The sequence below is a fragment of the Mastigoproctus giganteus genome, chromosome 13 (assembly GCF_048544385.1).
Source record: "Mastigoproctus giganteus isolate SK-2022 chromosome 13, ASM4854438v1, whole genome shotgun sequence".
NCBI lineage: Eukaryota > Metazoa > Arthropoda > Arachnida > Uropygi > Thelyphonidae > Mastigoproctus > Mastigoproctus giganteus.
Window position 1 is genome coordinate 82,610,349 of NC_143587.1, and position 21,155 is coordinate 82,631,503.

At 36.5% G+C, this 21,155-nt stretch overlaps 1 protein-coding gene across 1 annotated transcript in view; it reads left to right on the forward strand.

The window, feature by feature from the left end:
* LOC150076223 (uncharacterized) overlaps nucleotides 1-21,155 on the forward strand; it is a 232,571-nt gene that overhangs the window by 130,896 nt on the left and 80,520 nt on the right. The window contains exon 6 of the mRNA XM_090387290.1: nucleotides 1,175-1,275. Coding sequence (XP_090243416.1) covers nucleotides 1,175-1,275 — 101 coding nt within the window. The remainder of the gene's footprint in view (nucleotides 1-1,174; nucleotides 1,276-21,155) is intronic.

Consider the following 21,155-nt stretch of genomic DNA (forward strand, 5'->3'; position numbering starts at 1 on the left):
CTTATCCCTGCTAGAAAAATTCGTGTATATCATTGACAAGACACCATGAGCTACTCTTGCAGCCCGTCTGCACTGCTCAGAGAACTTCATATCTGCCTGCACAACCACCCCCAAATCCTTTTCATTCTCTACCACTGTCAGTATAGTAATACAGAGTTGATACGTTGCTGTTTCCCATATGTAGTACTTTACATTTGTCAATGTTAAACTTCATTTGCCACCTCTCAGCCCATCTGCTCAACCCTTCCAGATCCTGTTGCAGCAGCATAGCGTCAGTAGTGTCCTTAACAACCCTGCCAACCTTTGTATCGTCTGCAAACTTGGACATTAAGCTTGATATACCATCAGCAGTATTATTTATTTTGTTTGAATCTGTATGAAATACACATTCAAAGAGATATTTTAAATGTGTTTCAATGAGTTTTGAATGAATTTTTTTGTTTGAATGTGTATGAAATATGCCTTCAATGTATATGATGTCTCCTGTTCTCCTCAACAGTTGATTTCATACAGTGTCCTGTTACCATTTGTTACTTGTTGAATCCTGTTAGGGACTGGACAAATCCTTAAAGGTTTCTTCAGTTGGAGCAGTAGCTAACTGTAGCTAACCTTGCATTCAAATAATTTTGCAGTGCCAAGAATTGCCATTCAATAATAAAGATCTAAACAGGCCTGTAACAAATAAATTCTCACCATTGAGGAACCTTTTTATAGAGTGGCACCAAACCTACTGGAAAGGATGAATGCATATGTACATGAGCAAGATGGACATGAACTTCTGCAGCAGTTTAATTAGATTCTCTGTTTGTTTTTGATAAAGTTTTGTTGAATTTTCAACTGGGTTGTTGTTGATAGGCACATTATAGCCATAGCAGCTTATGTGCCATTAAGTCTCCATAACAACAACAACAAATCAACCGGGTTGTATTTTAATCGAAACCTTATTCTTTATAAGTTATCACTTTGACTCATATAAGGTTATTCATTTATTACCCCCATTGTTATGTAATTTTATACAGGTTGTAGAAGAGTCTCATTGTGAGAAATGTGCTATACTCAAGTGGTACTGCAGCATTAATGTGATCCTTTTTATTATTATTAACTGAATAGAATTTTGTAACACTCAGTTTTTTGGAGTTTCAGTTATTTCAAAATCTTCAAAATTCATTTTCAGTTATATCATTCCATACTCAGTCTTATGAAAAGATCCTTTCTGCTCTGAATAGTGATCAATATAAAGTAGAGACTGGAAGTTTAAAAGAAAAACTTACACAGGTAAGAAACTCAGTAAGGTAATTTTAAATTTATTTTGCTTGGTGTTAGATTGCAATTCTTTTAAAATGATGTGTAACAGAATTACTTTTAACCATATCTTATGGAATGTATGCAGGGGCGGGCTGTCCCGAGGGCTCACTGCACCTGGGCGGCAACATTCAAAGGGCCCCTGAAAACCTGAAACTTACATACATGTATGAAGAAAATTTTAAAGGGAATGCCAAATTGTGATTGGCACCTGGGGCACCACACACCCTGGGAATGCCCTTGGATGTACAGTTGTGTGTTGGAGTACATCCATCTTATTAAATATCATTATGTACATTATACTTATGCAGCCTTAGGACATGATTCTTGAACCTTGGAATTTTCAGGATTTTTGTTATTATTATTAAAATAATAATAATAACAATAATTGCTATTATTATTATTATTGCTTCCAATGCATTGGACGCTCTTCCCTGAGACTGAAGAATTTATGCTTGCCATCCAAGATTACAGAAAATTGGTGCCACCCAAAATCCCGACGGCCAAAATCATGACATACTGATTGTATTTTACAAAAACGAAGTTAGAGTCTGTATCTCAGAAACTGTTTTTGCAATAAAAAATGTTTTTTATGTAATCAAAACGGCCACTAAACATATTAAAATTTTATTTGAACACATGGAACATGTACATTGCAGTTATGCAAACAGTATATGATAATGTTAATATTTTATGTCATATTAATGAATAAACAACACACACACACTTATATATATATATATATTTACTAATGGTATACAATCAGTTCACAAAAACCACATTACTGACAATAATCACAGTTTAATGATATCAAAATCACAGATTAAAATTTGCAAAAAATCATACAAATTATAATTAAATGTTTAAGTATTATAATAAATCTTAAGTATTATAATAAATCTTAAGTACTTAAATAATCTTAAGTATTATAATAATAAGAAGAAAATGGTATATTTTTTCCTGTTACCATTACCCCTTTCAAAATATCCTGCCGGTGCCCATGGTCATGCCTAATGTACTTGTCAAAGAAATTCGTGAAAGTACAGCTAATAACAAATAAATAAATAAATAAATAAATACCTGTATAATTACAGTTTTAGTTATTCTAATGATATTTATGACAAATGTTACACAGCTGCCAAAATTCATTACTCTAAATTTTCATATTCTAAAAGTATTCTTATTTCAAGTTTTTTATCTTTAGTATTTCAATGCTGTACCTATAATTATTGCTCAAATGCCCTATACAAATACCAAATTTCTATAGGGCATTTGAATTGCAAATTTCGACTTGAAAAATTACCAATTAGATGCAATGTAATAAAGTAAAATTAATTATGTCATTTTTATTTTCTGATCTTATTTTAAAACTTGTTTTTGTAACAAAAAACATGATCTCCAAATTGAAAGAAGTATTTGTCTTTAAAATTTCTGTTATTTTTTTATATTCTTTCTATACAAAATTAATCTAATAAGGTAAATTTTTACTTACTAAAAAACTAATAAATATATAGAATTATATTCATATATTTTTACAATATAGTAGATACTGTTGGGATTTTTGACTGTCGGGATTCTGGCTGTCAGGATTTTGGGCCAGACCTGTAGAAAATACATCGCCAAGGAGCCTGGAGTGTCCAATGACACATGTCGATGATGCCACCTGGCCTCAGAAACAATCCAGCACATCACCACGGGATGCAAGATGATCACCCATACTGAGTACACTCGTAGATGTGACCAGGTAGCCATGATAATAGATCAAAAGCTAGTGAGGAAATACCAGTAGATCAATGAAAGTGTACTATACTACAAGTATACAAACCCCAGGCAGTACTAGTAACACCAACCCACAAGCTGTAGGTTGAGGTTTCTAGTACTGCCTTTCTAGTGTTGTGCGGTATTGTTTCTAAGACAATACCGCACAACAGACTGGACATAACCCTTGTGGACAAGATGGAAAAGGCTACCTATTTGATTGGCATAGTGGCGCCCAACACTGGAAACCCGCAGAAAACCCATGGGGAAAAAATCAGGAAGTACATGAACCTAAGACAGAAGATCAAAGAGATGTGGCATATGCAACAAGTAACGACCATCCTGATCATCGTGCCAAACACTAGTATGGTGCCAAAGACCCTACATAACAGCCTATCAGCAATAGGTCTCCCAGTGAACACCTACAAGGAACTCCAAAAAGTCACAATCCTGAACATCTGTAGGATAGTTGCAGAGTTCTTCGACCAACAGTAACACCAGACATAACGACAACCACCCTGTGTACTTGGTAGCAATACCCATCACAAGGTGAAATCCCCATTTGGGGAGAAATAATATAAAGAGCAATAATAATAATGATAATAACTATACAATGTCAGACCACCATATCATGGACTTGGGTTTGAATCTTACTATGGGGGGGGGGAATCATGAAAGTTGTTTCTTTGGAATCCCCTTCTATCCATGGTCGAAGTGACAGCTGAGGCAGAGATGTCGCTATCTGGCGTCGCTCCCATAACTACCATCCACCACTGGATACCAAAGCTAAAACATGCCCACCTCCATAGCTGGATGAAGATGAGAAGTAGAAATATTGAACATATTGCATTCAGTGTGGCTCAGGAGAAAGTCACTCGCATTCAGGCCTTAGGCAGAGGGATCGGTTTGAAAAGTCGGAGACAGTCTCTAGTGGACTGAGTGGTACTGTCTCCCATATGGTTACCACAACTGAAGGGTAATCCCAACTTACTGGAAGTGCTTCCTGCAACTGTGCTAGTGACCATTCATGAGGGAAAAAAGAAGTCAATGCATGAAGTGGAGCATTGAAATGAATACGTTCATCATGCAAGCATACTACGAAGTAATGAAACTAGAGACAGACACGACAAAGTACAGAATGAAACTACACATAAAGTGGTTGGAATGATTCCCCGACTATTTATGTTACTGAACAGCAAATAGCAGACCAAAGATAGACCATTGTAAAGAAGAACCTGATAGCTCCTGCAAGCTTTGAAAAAATGAAGCAGGATGTGAGCGAACGACTGCAAAGGATAACAAATGCAGACATAATGGAACCAGAACTGGAGGAGGAACAGCAAGTACAAGAATTACATTCTTGTACTTGTACGAAGTAACCAAAGCAGAAACAGACAAGATTGTGATATCCAGAAACAGAAGGGTGGAAGAAAGCCCTAGCAGCATTCAAGGAAATGGACCCTCACAAAGACCCACACCATACCGAAGCAGAGACCCAATGTATCCTGTGACAAGTCACAGACCTCCTGAATAGGTGAATAATTCCAAGATTATCTCAACAACAATGCAGTAACACTAGACACCATCTGTACAACCATTTACTTAGCTGCTGCAGCAGCCACCAAGATGAACAGAAGGGAAACCAGAAATCAACATAACACAATACTCAAAGACAAGAAACCATCAGCCTGGGAAAGAAGGCTACAGCAGAAGATAGAAGAGATAAGAGTGAAGATAGGCAAAGTAACCCTACCAACGGGGTAACAGATGTAAGAAGCTGATCAGAAAAGTGAAGGCCAGCCTCAAGAAAGGCAACATCCACAGCAAACACCAGACCTATAATCAGACTCGAAGAATACCTTGACACCCCTCAAGCAGAAATTTTTGGCACTCAGCAAGAGACTTTGCCATTACAGGGAGAGTGCTCAGAGGAAAACAGACAACAGGATATTTGATGAAAACCAGAGAACCTTCTACAGGAAAATTGGACAAGAGGCGAAGGAAAGCAATGGACCCCAACCAGAAGGTACTCGAGGAGTTTTGTGGAAACTTGTGGAGCAGTGAAGTTAGCCCTAAAGGCCATGCCATCTGGATAGGTCCCGAAAGGAAGAAAACCAAGAACGTACAAGAGATGACAGAATGGGAGATTTGGGAAAAACTACATTTGTCAAACTGGCAAATCCCAGAAATAGATAACATCCACAACTACTGGCTACTGCAAGGGCTTTGACTCCGTACCCCATAGCTGGCTAATAGAGACACTAAAGATTTAAAAAGTCAACCTGACATTGATATATTTCCTGGATGCAAAACGGAGAACCACCGTCAAGATCCAGAACATCACAACCACACCAATACCCATCAGAAAAGGAATTTCCAGGGAGATGCTGAGCCCATTATGGATCTGTCTAGCATTCAACCCACTGTCCATTATGCTGAATAACAGCAAGTATGAGTATACCCTAAAAGAAGGAAGGAATAACCTGTACATCCTCTCTCACCTGATGTACATGGGTGACATTAAAATCTGTGTTGCAACTGTGAATCAACTTGAACAGCTACTCTGGCTCACCGAAGAGTTCAGCACTGACATCAGGATGCAATTTGACCTACATAAATGCAAGACCAATGGATTACAGCCAGGACATCCATTTGGACCAGTGAAGGGATTGAAGCATCAACATAGGGAGAGATTTAAAAATATCTGAGGATGATGCAGGCCTACAAGGAGGCCAAGGCTTGCCTCACTGAGAAATACTATCAGAGACTGAGAAGCCTGCTAAAATCAAAGCTGAATGGTGGGAACATGATGACAGCCACAAACACTTACACAGTCCCATTACTAATGCTCCTTTGGAATTGTAGATTCACTGAGCTGGAGGAGATCGTGAGATCGACCAAGGTAATGATGATCAAGAGCCGCCAACACTACCCGAAGTCAGCCATCAAGAGACTGCCCATAGCCCATAAAGGAGGAAAGGGAATGATTGACCTCATTGAACAGAGAAGACAATTAGAAGAGGACAACAAGAAGACCTGTGGGATTACTTTCAGGTACCAAATCATAAGAAAGATAGACAAGCAGCACTCAACAAGAAGACTCCCCTCACACAGACAGAAGAAACAAAGAGGTGAGAAAGATGGGTGAAGATGTTCCATGGCAGACATTACAATGACATAAAGACTAGGCACCGGCGAGGTGATCTGATAGAGGTGTATAAAGCCTTGAATGGTTTGAGTATGCTCAATGCTGATGGGATTCTTCCTCTTGCTCAGAATAATCACCTGAGAGGGCATACATTCAAATTGAGGAAAGACAGATGTAGGATAGATGTGCGGAAATTTGCCTTTAGCCAGCGGGTAGTTGGTTGGTGGAACAGACTTCCATCCCTTGTTGTGGAAGTTGATAGCCTAAATAAATTTAAGGCGCAGCTGGACAGATATTTCGAACAAACGGAGGGGTGAAGTGGAAGGTTTTTTTTTTGGTTGATGCTGCATAAGCTTGCTTTCTTGCATCATATGCTTCTACTAATGCTAATGCTAAAGATTACATAGATAAGATGGCTTCCAATGCTTGGCTCAGGAAAGGAAAGGAAAGTGCCACCCTGAGACTGAAGGATTCATGCTCATCATCCCAGATCAGGTAATCAACACCAGAAGCTACAGGAAATACATTGTCAAGGACTCCGGAGTGCCAGATAACACGTCAACAATGCCGCCTAGCCCCAGAAACAATCTAGCACATCACTGCAGGATGCAGGGTGCATCCCACGGTGACGTGCAAAAATGCCTGTTGATCAAATAAAGTTTACTATATTACAAGTATGAACCTCAGACCATACCAGAGATCCCTAATCACAGACTGTACTGGACCTTTCCATAATAACAGACAAGACAATCCCACACAACATTCATTGACAAGAAGCAAATGGCTGCCTTCCAGATTGACATAAGCAGTGCCCAACACCAACAACCTCCAGAAAACATAGAAGGAAAAGATCAGAAAGTAGTCAGACTTAAGACAAGAAGTCAAAGGTATGTGGTGTATGGAATGAGTAACGACCATCTTGATCACCAACCATGTAAACCACTGTCATGGTATTAAAGAGCTTATCTAAGAACCTAGCAGCAATAGGCCTCCCAGAAAAATGGAACTCCAGGAAACTGCAATCGTGAACACCTCTAAGATAGTGAATGAATTTCTCGACCCGGACACAACCACCCATGCACTTGGTACGTGTAGCTGTCACGTACCAAGTACGTGACAGCTACACGATGCATGAAATGATGAACATTGGACAGTAGGAGGAGGATAATAGACCCCCCCCCCTCCCGACCATAAAGATCCCCAAATCTTTATTCTAACGTAATGCAATGAAATTGTTGCCTAGATCAGGATAATTTAGAAAAGTATTACACGGATAAGGCAGTTCTCCCCCCCCCAAAAATTCACGAGAGTGTTTCTTGTCCTCTTTTACAACCTGTCCAAACCAACCTTCCCTTACAACCTTACAACCTGCTTCCTTCCCTGACCCTTTGAGCCCTCCATTGGTGGTGGACCTGGCAGTATGGTAGATTCATCATTGGCATAAGGTAAAATTTCTATTTAAAATTTTTAGTTAAGCCGGACACATCAGAAAGGGGACTGCAGCAGCAGCAACTTGATTTTTTATGGAACATTACTGCTGAATGATAGTAGTGTTTTCTTTTAACTGCAGATTAGAAATCAAAATGTTGTTTATCTAATTCTTGATTGTGGATCTCTTAAGAAGTTATGCATTTTGTCTTTGTAAATAGAGGCAAAATGCAAAAAGGCTTAATTTCTTCTAACACATAAGCATTGTTCACAAAGTCTTTGTAAACAACACCTATATATTAGAAGCAATGCAAAAAAAAAAGAAAAGATGAATGGTGCAACTCTTCATCGTTCTTATTCCCTGTAACTTGTTGGTCAGGTGGTCTTCTTCTGCTGGTATGTCATCTAACAATGCCACTTTTTAAAATTTCTGTTATTTTTTTAAAATCTGGAAATAAAATCCTACTATGTTCTTTCCTCACCGATACTCTCTAACTGGTTAAACTGTAATTTCTGTTTACATTTTGATATGATAAGAATTCCAAGACATTAAATTTTTTTAATATAAAGTATTTTAAGGCAAAAGCCTCATGCTACTTGGTAGAATGACTAACATATAGGGTAGTGCAATTGCATTAGTTTAATTCGTAACCATCCACCAAAGTAGTTAAGTTGGCATTGTTTTAATTATATTTCATATTGTGAATACCTTCACAACAAGTTGCCATGGTATTGCACTTCTTGAATAAGTAACTCTTCAACAGTGGAGAAGACTAATGTTACTTATTCTCGGCAGATACCACCACCCAGACGGCACTGTTTCGAAGCTTATTGGTTTCTCATCAGTGGATGGCTACGAATTAAACTGATGCAGTTGCACTAACCTATATATTATTGTTGTTTGTAGCTTTGTGGCGCAAAAGCTGCTTCGGCTATATTGCGCCCTGTACATTATGTTTTTAATTTAATAATCACAATAACAGCCAAAAGCCTTCCATTTGTGATTTACAATTTAAGTTATAAATAAACACATATATGTACACATATACATACACATATACATACATATACAGAGACACATAAGTATGTTATTTAAACAGTAAAATTTAAAAATATATAAACATCAGTAAATACAAAAATTTTTAATTGCAAATATGCAGTAATACCTTACACCATTCCTTAATAGTTATTAGAACTGAAAATTTACCTGATTTGTAAAACAAATAAATATACCTGATAAGAGATTTTTGTACATACTCCATCAAACTTATATTATTCTTCTTTCCATTGGGGATCTATACCTGTGTGGCATATTCCAAAATTGCAGTATAATTTTGGAATATCATGGCCAAGAAAATCAAAGGCTCTTTTAATTAGGCCAAGCATTTTGGATGCTCTTGCAGTTATTTTAGTAATATGAGAGGTGTAAGAACTATTGCTGATTCTTAATACCCCTAAATCCAAAATTTTAAATATTCTTATATTATTTTAATAAGTAGGGATCCCAATGTATAATTATGACAAATAACTAATTTTTTATAATAATCAGCTATGGTTATAATATGACATTTTTCCACATTCCTAGATAGGCCATGCTTTTCATTCCAACTGCAAATCAGGTGAATGCCTTTTTTGTTATTCCTCACAATCAGTAACGTGCTTGATCTCTTTATACAATTTTGTGTCATCAATATAAGTGAGGAGATTGAAATTGGTCTCCTGTAAGCATGAATATATGTAATTCAAAAATATCCTAAAAAGTAAGAGATCCAGAGACGATCCCCGAAGAATGCCCCTCTGTATAAGAATCTAATCTGAGTAAGAACCATTAAAATAGATAACACTTTTCCTATTTTTAAAATAATCATGAAACCAGATTAGAGCCAGTCGTATTACCCCATACCAACAAGCACATACATTGTATATAATACTTAATACTACTTAATAATGCTTAATATTTTGTACATATATATATTATGGGGAACTGAATCAAATGTTTATTTGCAGATATAAATAAATTATATCCATCTGTTATTATCAAGAGCCTTCCTAATATCATGCTCCATTTGCAATAAAGCCGTGATGAATGTGATGAATTTTATTTTGAACGAAAGCAATTTTTTATTTGTATACCATTATTCCACAATTTATAGCAGTTCTTCCAAACAGCCATTGGAATACTATCTAGATTGGTACTATAATACATTGGAAATTTGTTATTTGTTTCCAATAGTATTTTTGGGCCAATTTCAAAATTGCTCATATGTTTAGTAATGATACTAAACATATCCTGCAAAGGAAGTTATTGTTACATTTACCATTTTTGAAATACAGCTTTCCAAAGCATTTCAAAAATTCTTTCACATTTGGTAATACTGTGTCTTTTTTTCCATATTTGACTGCACCTTGTATTTGGTCCTGGTCCAGTGATTCCAAAATGCTTTTAGGTCTTTTTTACTTAATAACTGAGTATTCTATGGAGGATAAATATTTATTATAAGCAATTCTTATTTTATTCTTTACCTCTTTCCTAAAAACAAAGAAAATTCTATTGTAGTCAGTTAAACTATTACTTTCTTTGAATTTGTTGAACTAATTTTTTTCCTTTTTTCAAAAGTTTGATTATATGATAATCGAACCAAGAAGAATATTTAACATTCATTACAATTTTAGTCATAACAGGAACTTTTGGTCTGTAATGTTTGTCAAATTATATGATAAACTAACTAAAAGAATATTAGTATCTTTAATTTTATAAATATTGAGGTCAGGCCATACCTTGAGTACTGTATACAAGTCTGGGGGCCTCATTTTAAGAAGGATGTAGAGCTGTTGGAATGAGTACAGAGAAGGGCAACAAGATTAGTGAATGGAACAAAGGGTTGCTCTTACGAAGAAAGGCTTAAGTTTTCTAAATTAGTGTCTGGAGACTAGGCACCTGCGAGATGATCTGATTGAGGTGTATAAAGCCTTGAATGGTTTTAGCATGCTCAGTGCTGATGGGATTTTTTCTCTTGCTCAGAATAATCGCCTGAGAGGGCATAAATTCAAATTGAGGAAAGACAGTTGTAGGATAGATGTGTGGAAGTTTGCCTTTAGCCAGCAGGTGGTTGATTGCTGGAACAAACTTTCATCTGTCGTTGTAGACGTTGATAGCTTAAATAGATTCAAGGCAGAACTAGACAAACATTTGGAGCGAGTGGATGGGTGAAATGAGAAGGGTGTATTTTTTTTTTTTTTTTAGCTGATGCTGTATAAGCTTGCTTTCTTGCATCATGTGCCTTTGCTAATGCTAATAAAATTGCTCTTTTATGTTTTTGTGGTTTTTCTAATTTAGTTTTCAATGTTAAACCCAATTGCAAGGCAAAATGATCAGTATTAAAGAAATCAATTTCTGTATATTTTATCTGAATATCAAAAGTTGACAATATAAGGTCTAATATGTTTTTCCTTCTAGTTGGGCAGATATTTCTTTGCATCAAATTAAGCCTTAAAAACAGGTTCAACAGATATGTTGGTGAGATTTATAAAAGATTACCACTATTTAAGTCCCATGGAAATGGTACTTTAATGTCTCCCATCACAGTAGTTTTAATGTCCATATTTTGTTTGGTGTTTAACAGAAGCAGTTGCCAGATAGTAAAAGCATCTACCTTTCATCTCAGCAATTCCCAATCTTACAGAATATCTGCAAGATATATAAGCCACAGGTGTCTAATCTTGCCATAATGCTTTTATTTTGCAGGTTTAAAGCAAACAGCTGACAAAAATACAGATGTTCACATTGCATCTGCCAGATGTCACACAAGAGTTTGAGTTTCAGTCTGGGGAGGGGGGGGGGGAGTTAGTGACCTTGAGAGTTCTAAAAAATGTGATAAAAACTATCTTTATTATTATTATTATTATAGGTTTTTCCTCATTTATTTTTGTTCAGTATTTTTGAAATGGGCTAACAGATCATAACTAATAGTTCACCATTTTCAATTCAGGAAAAAAAAAAAAGTTAAAAATTAATATTTTATAATAAAAACAAAACAGGAGGGGTGGATAAAAGATGCCATGTTCGTGTTACAACTGAGGGTGCAATGCCAATGTTTGTAAACAAACTCTTTGAATGGTGCACTTTCAGCATATAGTAGAATCTTACTAATTCAGATTGAAGTAAGAAAGGGGTAGTCCAAATTACAAAATGTAATTAAATATAAATATTTTACAGTTGCTCATAAGAACATGCAGATTTAATTTACAAACCAGCATATATAATTGCTAATTTAGATAGTATTAGGACACAAATATAAAAGGATAAAGGAAATTTTATGAAAATGTTTATATTTAAACAAAATGGGATAGAAACAGTTAAAATCAAATAGAACATAAATAATATGATATTTTAAACAATAAGCTTGGATTGTGTTAAACATTAATAACTATTAATTTAATCATTTGTATACAGTCCCTCTAAATTGTATTGTCTTTTTTGAAGAGATTGGAAACATTTTAGTAAAGACCCTGTTGTACTGCTGCTTTATAATGTCATTAATGGATATTCTCTTAGAGTGTAGAAATATTTTCTGAATTTAATAAGTGTGTTGAAGCAACTTCTACTTTCATGTCATTTAACTAACTCTTTATTCATATTTTTGTTTTTTCACTTCCCGCTTCAAATGATGTTGCTCTCCCCTTGAAGTGCTGTCGTTTTTTCATCTTCTTCTGGCCATGTTATTATTATTATTGTTGTTGCTCTTATATTATTTCTCCCTGATTGGGGGATTCCACTCCATGATGGGTACTGCTACCAAGTACACAGGGTGGTTGTAATGCCTGGTGTTACTGTCAGTTGAGTAAATCTCTGACTATCCTACAGATGTTCAGGATTGCGACTTTCTGGAGTTCCTTGTAGGTGTTCTCTGGGAGACCTATTGCTGCTAGGCTGCTATGTAAAGTCTTTGGTACCATACCGGTGGTTGACACGATGATTGTTACTTCTTGAATATGCCACATCTCCTTGATCTCACGTCTCAGGTTCATGTACTTCCTAATTTTTTCCTCGTGGGTTTTCTGGACATTGCGAGTGTTCGGCACTGCTATGTCAATCAGGTAGATAGCCTTTTCCATCTTGTCCACAAGGGTTATGTCCAGTCTGTTGTGTGGGATATTTATCTTTTATTATGGCGTGGTCCCAGTACAGCTTGTGGGTTCGGGTCTCTAGTACTGCCTGGGGGTCGTACTTGTAGTATGGTACACTTTATTTGGTCAACTGGTATTTCCTCGCTAGCTTCTGATGTATTATCCTGGCTACCTGGTCGTGTCTATGAGTGTACTCGGTCTGGGTGATCACCTTGCACCCCACGGTGATGCGTTGGATCATTTCTGAGGCCAAGTGGCATCGTCGACATGTGTCATCTGACATTCCAGGCTCCTTTGCGATGTATTTTCTATAGTTTCTGGTGTTGATTACCTGGTCTTGGATGGCCAGCATGAATCCTTCAGTCTCAGGGAAGAGCATCCCACTTGTGAGCCATGCATTCGAAGCAATTATTATTATTATTATTATTATTATTATTATTATTATTATTATTATTAGCTGTATGATGCAAGGAAGCCTGAGGCTTATGCTGCACCAGCCAAAAAAAAAAAAAAATTCCTGAGTTACCCTGAGAGAGAGAGAGAGAGAGAGAGAGAGAGAGAGAAGTAGAAAAGAATCACCAAGAAAGAGAAGAATGATTATATCCAGCTCAGGACCCTGGGTTTGCCAAGCCCATACTCACCACAGTGAGCCCCTGGGGTTGATTCTTAACACCACCCAGATCAATATCCTTTTCACTAAAATTCGTAACACATTTTGGCACTCTTTATATTTGATTCCATCTAAATAAATAAGAACAACATAATTTAATAGCTTTTTTCATGCATTTCTTTTTAATTCATTCCAAAGTATAGCTCAGTTGTAACTAGCACATTTTATGTTATTATTTTAAATATTGAGCACTATGTTTTCACATCTTTTCAGAATCATCAAAAAAAGGCTCTTCAGTTGTTTCCTTAATTATATGAGTATGAATTCCTGATTCATGTGGTGTATGAAGACTGTGGTACTAGAAGGTACCACAAGAGCTAAGAAAAGATATTACTATCTTTGCTTTTTTAACATTTCTTTGGAATGTATGGGAGCTTTCTCAAACAATGAAAATCTCTTAATGTTTTCATTTGCATATAATTATAATTCTTGTTTAGGAAAAATTTCCATTCTTCATAAAAAAAAATACCTATATAAAAAAGAAGGTACAGTGAAGTCTGAATTAGTGAGGTTTACTGTAATGCTTGCACCTCTTTGTCATGTTTTGGCAAAGCATGACGAAATATAACAAAATGTTTATTTGTGCTACATACAATGTGGCAGTTCTTTTGGGCATATTTTGCAACTGTGACTTCACACATAGTTATCAACATTACCAGCAGGTGGGTAGCATAAAATTTGACATTATGATACTATATGACAAATATGGTGAATTTATATAGTTAAATAAAAAAAAAAAAAAAAAACGTTCATTTTGATCTGTGTCACTTCACACTCATCCAGTAGAAAGCAGTGGTTAAGCCATATCTTCAGTATTGTATATACGAGAGTGGAGGTTAAAAAAATTGAATGTGTGCCGAGCATGCATAGTGGAAGTTAAGTGAAACTTCTTTAGGCGAACATTTATCACTTGACCAAGTATCTTGTATTGACCATATGAATGATGCAGGTGACAAATCTGCATGAATGGGAGCCTTGGAAATGACACAGCCCAAAATGAACTTTTTTTTTTAGCCACGACAGCTGTTACAGGCTGACATTTCACTTGCATCCTCATTTAGAAATTCTGTTTGAAGAAGAGAGTGATCTCGAGCTGCTACAATCTTCACATCATTCTTGAACCAAAACCGATCGCACTCAGAACAGACTGAATCGAAATCATTATTCAGGGATGTACATTTAAATGTGTTCTGTATGCCTTACAATGCTCACTATTAGTCTTTGGCATGTTGAATTATCAATTTTTTTTCGTCAAAATTTTTTATGAAATACGGTAGAGAATGAAGAAAGAAATATTTTGGTTTTTAAATTTTTGAAATTGGATTGCTAGATGTTGAGATACTGTGATTTAAAATGAAAACATGACACATGTGAGTTGCACCGTGGCTGTGCTATAGTGGTATTGATGCATAATGTGTCACTGCTACATATGGTACTGCATCACGTGCCTGGTACAGAGTGATACAATGGTCTGGGGCCATGAATCATTTTGTGTGGCGTTTTCATGGCAATTTTTGTCTATCCACAGATGCAAGTCACTCCTTTTGTGAAAATTGCCTGGGGCACACCTAAAAACGCTTTGCTTCAAAAAGATTTGCATTCACCCAGAATTGGTTGTGATAGAAATATGATTTTTTTTTTTTTTTTTTTTGTTTGATACCTTGAAATCTCTATAGCAACCACACAAATTTTAGTTTTGATCTGACAATTCATTTTTTCTTTGCAGTGCTGAGTGCAGTGAAGTGTCATAATGGATAAAGTCAAATACAGATCAGTCTTCTTTATGCAAGGTGAAACACCCAAATTAATCCACAAATAAATGGTCAGTGTTTACGGGGAAGACTGCTCAGGTTACAGTGGTGTTGTACATTGGTATAAACAATTCAAATGTGGAAGAACCTCAATGTATGATGAAGAATGAAGAAATTCCAGGATGCATAGCAACTGTTGTAATAGAAGAGAGTGTTGCAAAAATTTAGGCATTAATCCTGGAAGATTGTCATATTACTGACAAAGAACTAGCTGCAGAGCTCTAAATTCAAATTAGTGTAGGATCTGTGATAAACATCATCCACAAACGATTGCATATGACTGCTAGTGGGTTCCCAGACTTCTGATCCCTTACCAGAAGAAGGAAAGGACACAATGTGCACATGAAATGTTGTTGGTGTGCCAGGCAAAATTGAAATATTGCCATATCCTCGAACATTCCACCAACTTTGCACACTCAAATTCATTCTTCTTTCCTGACTTATTTCATGGAAAACACTTTGCTACTGATCATGAGATGATTTCTGCTGCCAAGTCGTGGTTTAAGGACAGGCACAGTGTATTGAGAGGTGACAAAAATGTGTTATTTTGTTTGGTGACTATGTTGGGAAAAGTGTAATACATGGTGTTTGTTACAGCCTTCTGTCACAACTAATTCTAGATGAACACAAATCTTTTTTGACTCCCCCCCCCAATCCTTGTTTGTTAAGAAAACTCATATTGGGAAGTATGTAGTAGAAGTATTAGTAGTAATAGAAAACGATGCGAGAAAGTAAGCTTATATAGCATTAGCCAAAAAAAAAAAAAAAAACCCATGTGTACCCTCCAAGGATTTGTGTAGTTCTCCCTTGAATTTATTCAAACCATCCACTTCCACAACAACAGCTGGAAGCCTGTTCCAACAATCAACCACCTGCTGGCTGAAGGCAAAGTTCCACACATCTATCCTGCAACCACCCTTCCTCAAGTTGAATTTAAGGCACTTCATGTGTATAATCTCAACAAGTGGAACAATGCCAGTAACACTCAGCTCACTCAATCTATTCAAGGCTTTAAACACCTAAATCAGTTCACCCCACAGGTGCCTGGTTTTGAGATGCTGCAATTTGCAGAACTGAAGCTTTTCTAGGTAAGAGCACCCTTTTGTTCTCTCCACCAATCTGGTTGCCCATCTCTGCACCTGTTCCAGCGGTTCTACATCCTTCCTAAAGTGAGACCTCCAGACTTGTATACAGTACTCAAGATGCAGCCTAACCATGGCTTTATACAAAGGGTTAATCACTGCTAGCAAAGTTTCTGACAAAAGCCAATGAGCTGTCCTGGCAGCATGTTTGTACTGCTCAGGGAATTTCATGTCTGCACAATTGCTCCCAGATCTTTTTTCATTCTCCACTACCCTGAATGTAGTACCACACAGTCAATAAGTTACCTGGGGGTTACTGCCACCCATGTGTAGTACCTTGCATTTGTCAATGATGAACTTCAACTGCCAGTTCTCTGCCATTGACCCAATTTTTCTAGCTCGTGTTGCAGTAGCACCCTAATGACAATAGTTGACTTTAACCACTCTGCCAACTGTTGTATCATCTGCAAACATTAAGTCTGATATACCTTCATCAGTATTATTGATTAATATTGAAAACAACGATGGACTCAGCACTGAACCCTGGGGAATTCCACTAATAACATTAGTCTACAAAGAGCAGTGCCCATTGATAACCACTCTCTGTCTTCTTCCACTTAACTATCTCTTTATCCACAGCAGTAACTTGCCCTTAGAGCCACATTACTCCAATTTGTACAGCACTCTTTTATGTGCAACAATATCAAAAGCTTTCCTGAATTCCAAGTATATGATATTAAAATTATTTTTTGCATCCAGTTCCTTGGTCACTGCATCATAGTAACCTATCAGTTTCATTAGACAAGACTACCCCTTGACAAATCCATGCTGTGATTGCAGTATAATTGCATGCCTGTCCAAATGCATTACTTGTTTAACCAATGATTCCATTATTTTCCCTGGAACAGATGTTAACAGATCTGTAATTACTCATGTCGCCTTTTGATTTCCATTTATAAATTGGAGATATATTCGCATTTCTCCAGTCCATAGGGACCTCCCTTGAATCCAAGAATGCTCTCATAATTAGGGCTAAAAGTTTTCTTACCTCCTTTGCTGCCTCCCTTCATATTATTTGATAGATTCCATCTGCTCCAGGTTCCTTTTTTATGTCAATCCACAACAATTTCTCCTCCACTCTCTTTTCAGTTATCACAGAACCATTTAGTACCTCGTTAGAGTTTGATAAATTTCTTGCATCCCTTCCCTAAAGAATTTCTCATGTGGGAATGTAGATGCAAAATACCTATTCAATTTGCCCACAACCTGAGCAGGATCATCAACAGTAATCCATAGACATCAAGTAGCCCAATGTGATTCAACCCCTTCCTTCTACTGTTAATATAAGAATAGGTGCCTTTGCTGTTTTTCTCTGCATTATTTGTCAAAGACATCTCATAATCTGCCTTAGCTTGCCTAGCCTCCTTTGTGACTTGATTATTGACTAATTTATATCTACCATCAGCTTCTGTATCACCTGATAATTTATATGCATCCCATGCACTTTTCTTGTCTGCCATATGTCTCAATAGTTCATCTAACATTCATTTATATCTAAGCCTTGAACAGTATTTCTTTGTTAGTATGAAAAATCCTAGTAGCTTCTTTTATTACTTCCCTGAATACTTCCCATTTAGAATTTTCTGTTGATAACATCATCAGTTGCACCCACTGGACACAATTTAAAAATTGTCTGAGACCTCTTTAGTCACCCTGACAAAAGGAAAACCTTTATTCTTGGCAGTAGTTGTCTTTTATTAAATTCCACATTAGTACACTGTGGTCGCTGCCACCCAGTGGGTCTTTTACCTGCAGATTCTTAATGCATGAAAAATCATTGTCGATAACCAGATGAAGGCTTCTTTTTGCTTCCTTTTGTTGCCTATCTAATATAGTCCTGCTGAAATGTAAAGAGAAGTGATTAAAGTTTTTAACGCCTTAAAAAAATTGAGAAAACTGATGGTTATGGGCATCTTTACGCATTTTACACATTACAAGGTGACACACAGAAAGAACATACGAGGTGTGGAAAAAAGTTTCAAGACTGGTGCAGTAAAAGGAATACAAAGTTGAAGGAGCTTAAAAATGGTTTTATTTTTATTCAAAGTAATCACTGTTCGATTGAATGCGCATATTACATATTTCTAAAAGTTTCTGAAAAGAATAAGCGAAGGCATCCAAAGATATGACATTCAATTCCCAATTACGTTTTTATTTATGTCTTCAATCTCCTGAAATCTCTTTTCTTTGAGAACATCTTGGGAAAGAGGAAGACTTGCGCTGGTACTAGATCTGGAGAACAGAGTGGATGGTTGAGCTATGTAATGCCATGTCTCATCAGAAATGTCTTCACAAGAAGTGCAGAATGGGTGGGGGCCTTGTCATGCAACAAAAACCACTGCCTTTCTCGAAATTGCAGCTTCACTAAAGAAATGTGCTCCAAGAGTCTTTGAAGCACCTGTACATAGAACGCAGTATTGACACTCTCCTATTCAGGCACAAATTCCTTGTGAATCACATCCTGCTTGTCGAAAAACATGCACAAAACTTTTTTAGGCTTTGGTGATGATTTTGAAGGTGATGATTTCAGTACAACCTATCTCTGGGTTGTAATGAAATACACAGCATTCATCTCCATTGACAATATGGTCAAGGAAATCAGGATTGTCTTGGCAAGTCTGGAAGAGGTCTTTGCAGGATAACACTCTTCATTGCCTCTGCTCATCTGTGAGGCCACATAGCACAAATTTTGCACAGACCTTCCTTTCCATTAAATCTTCATGCAGAATTTGACAAATCATCTCCTTATTCATATCAAACTTATCAGCCATCATTCTGAGAGTCAAACAAAGATCTGTTGCCACAATTTCCCAAACTTTTCAACTCTGTCCTCATTTTGATGGACACCCACTTGTTGTTATCGCAAACATCCTTGAGCCACACATGCCATTCAAACACACTGTACTGCTTAATGTTACATCATCATAAACAATTTTTAACATTTCATACATTTTTGTTGCAGATTTTCCTAGTTTAAAGCAAAATTTTATATTCATTGCTCCACTGAAAAATTGTAACATGGAATGTTAATGGTACTATCGAAACTGTTTGTTACTAGCAACCTACTGGTCAGTCTACTGGACAAATCTCTGTACCACTATCTGTTGGAGGAAGTTTGAACTACAGTGTACAAGCAACCCCTGTATAACACAGTACTTCTACAACATAGTTTCAATCTAACACGATTGATAATTTTCGGCAATCCTCGCAGAACATGGTTTCACTCTAACGTGGTTAGAGAATTTCAGTAAACCTCGCATAAACAGGGTATTTTTGAGCTTTTGTGTGGGGAAAACCCTGCTATTATGTGGGATGCAATTTTTCAAGCACTCTTTTTGAATCCCCACTGTTGACTCGCTGGTCAAAAAAAATTATTGAGAAATTCCTTTATTTTATTTTGTTGGGAAATCCCCTTGTTACGTTCTGTGCTATTGAACTTGTGCTTGTTGAACTTATGGAATCTGGGAGATGATCCTAATAAAAAAGAACTATTTACTTTCCTAAATTGGATAGGAATATATCATAAAACATAGTTATTTTTTTCATATTCACCTTTAGAAAGACACAATATGGCCCTAGCAGCCTGTGTCATTAAACCCAACAACAACTTGTGGAAAAATCTAGATTTCAAAGTTTTATTACTATTGGATAGCAGACCAGGCCATCCAAAAGATTTAAGTCATCCAAACGTTGAAGTTATGTTCCTAACACCACAGTTGTACTAGGTTAATACAACTTCCTTTATTAAGCCATTAGATCAAGGCATTATATCCACCTTTAAAACTCATTACATCAGAAAATCATTACAATGGATTTTGGAAAAAAATTGATTCTGAATCTGTTGAAGTAATGGAGGCATGGAAAAATTTCTCAATTGTGGACTGTATCAGAATCATAGCTTTATTGCTGAAAGAAGTAAAACTGTCATTAGGTGTGTGTTGGAAAAATGTATGGCCAGAGTCAGTTCATTCTGGAAATACATTTGAACCGACAGAAAATGGAATTGGTGCGATAGTAGAACTTGCTATGTTTTGATGTTATGACTACTGAAGCACTCGTGGGTAGCATAGTTGATAGATTTGCCCTCCTTCCCACACTGGGTGGAAAAGACCTGAGTTTGAATCCTGTCAATGATGGGAGGAATTTTATGGGTTTTTTTTCACAATGTGGCTTAGTTAGTTGGGCTCAGGCAAGGGTAGCATGATTTTTTCTCCCGGAAACATGGCTTTTTTGTCCAGCAAAAGAGAAAATCGACCTCGGGACACACGCAATTTATAGACAATATACACAGAGTAACATGGCCTTAGTTGCTGATGCTCCTAAAAAATTAAAAAAGATATGATTACTGAAGACGTTCAAGTATTACAGGTAGAAAAAGAGGCTGTCAGGATTTGGTGGAAATGGCATCGGAGGTAAAACCAAATTAATTCAGAGCAAGATAGCGCAGATGAAAATTCTAAATTAAAATTTTACACTAAAAAGCATACAGGAAGGCATAAAGTTAGCCGAGCAATTATAATTTTATTTTTTGAATTCAGATTCTCGAATGAAAGGAACCCAAAGTTCAAAAGGAAGCTTCAAAAATGCTTAGTTCCATATGATAAAATTCACAAAGATTTATCAAGTAAAAGCAAACAAACCCAGATTACTGATTTTTTAAAGAGAGCAGAAGATACACAAAATCTAGAATGGTGTATTTTTGTTAACATTTTGTTAATGAAATAGTGTATTTTTGTGAGCTTTTGGAAAGCAACCCTCCTTTTTGTACT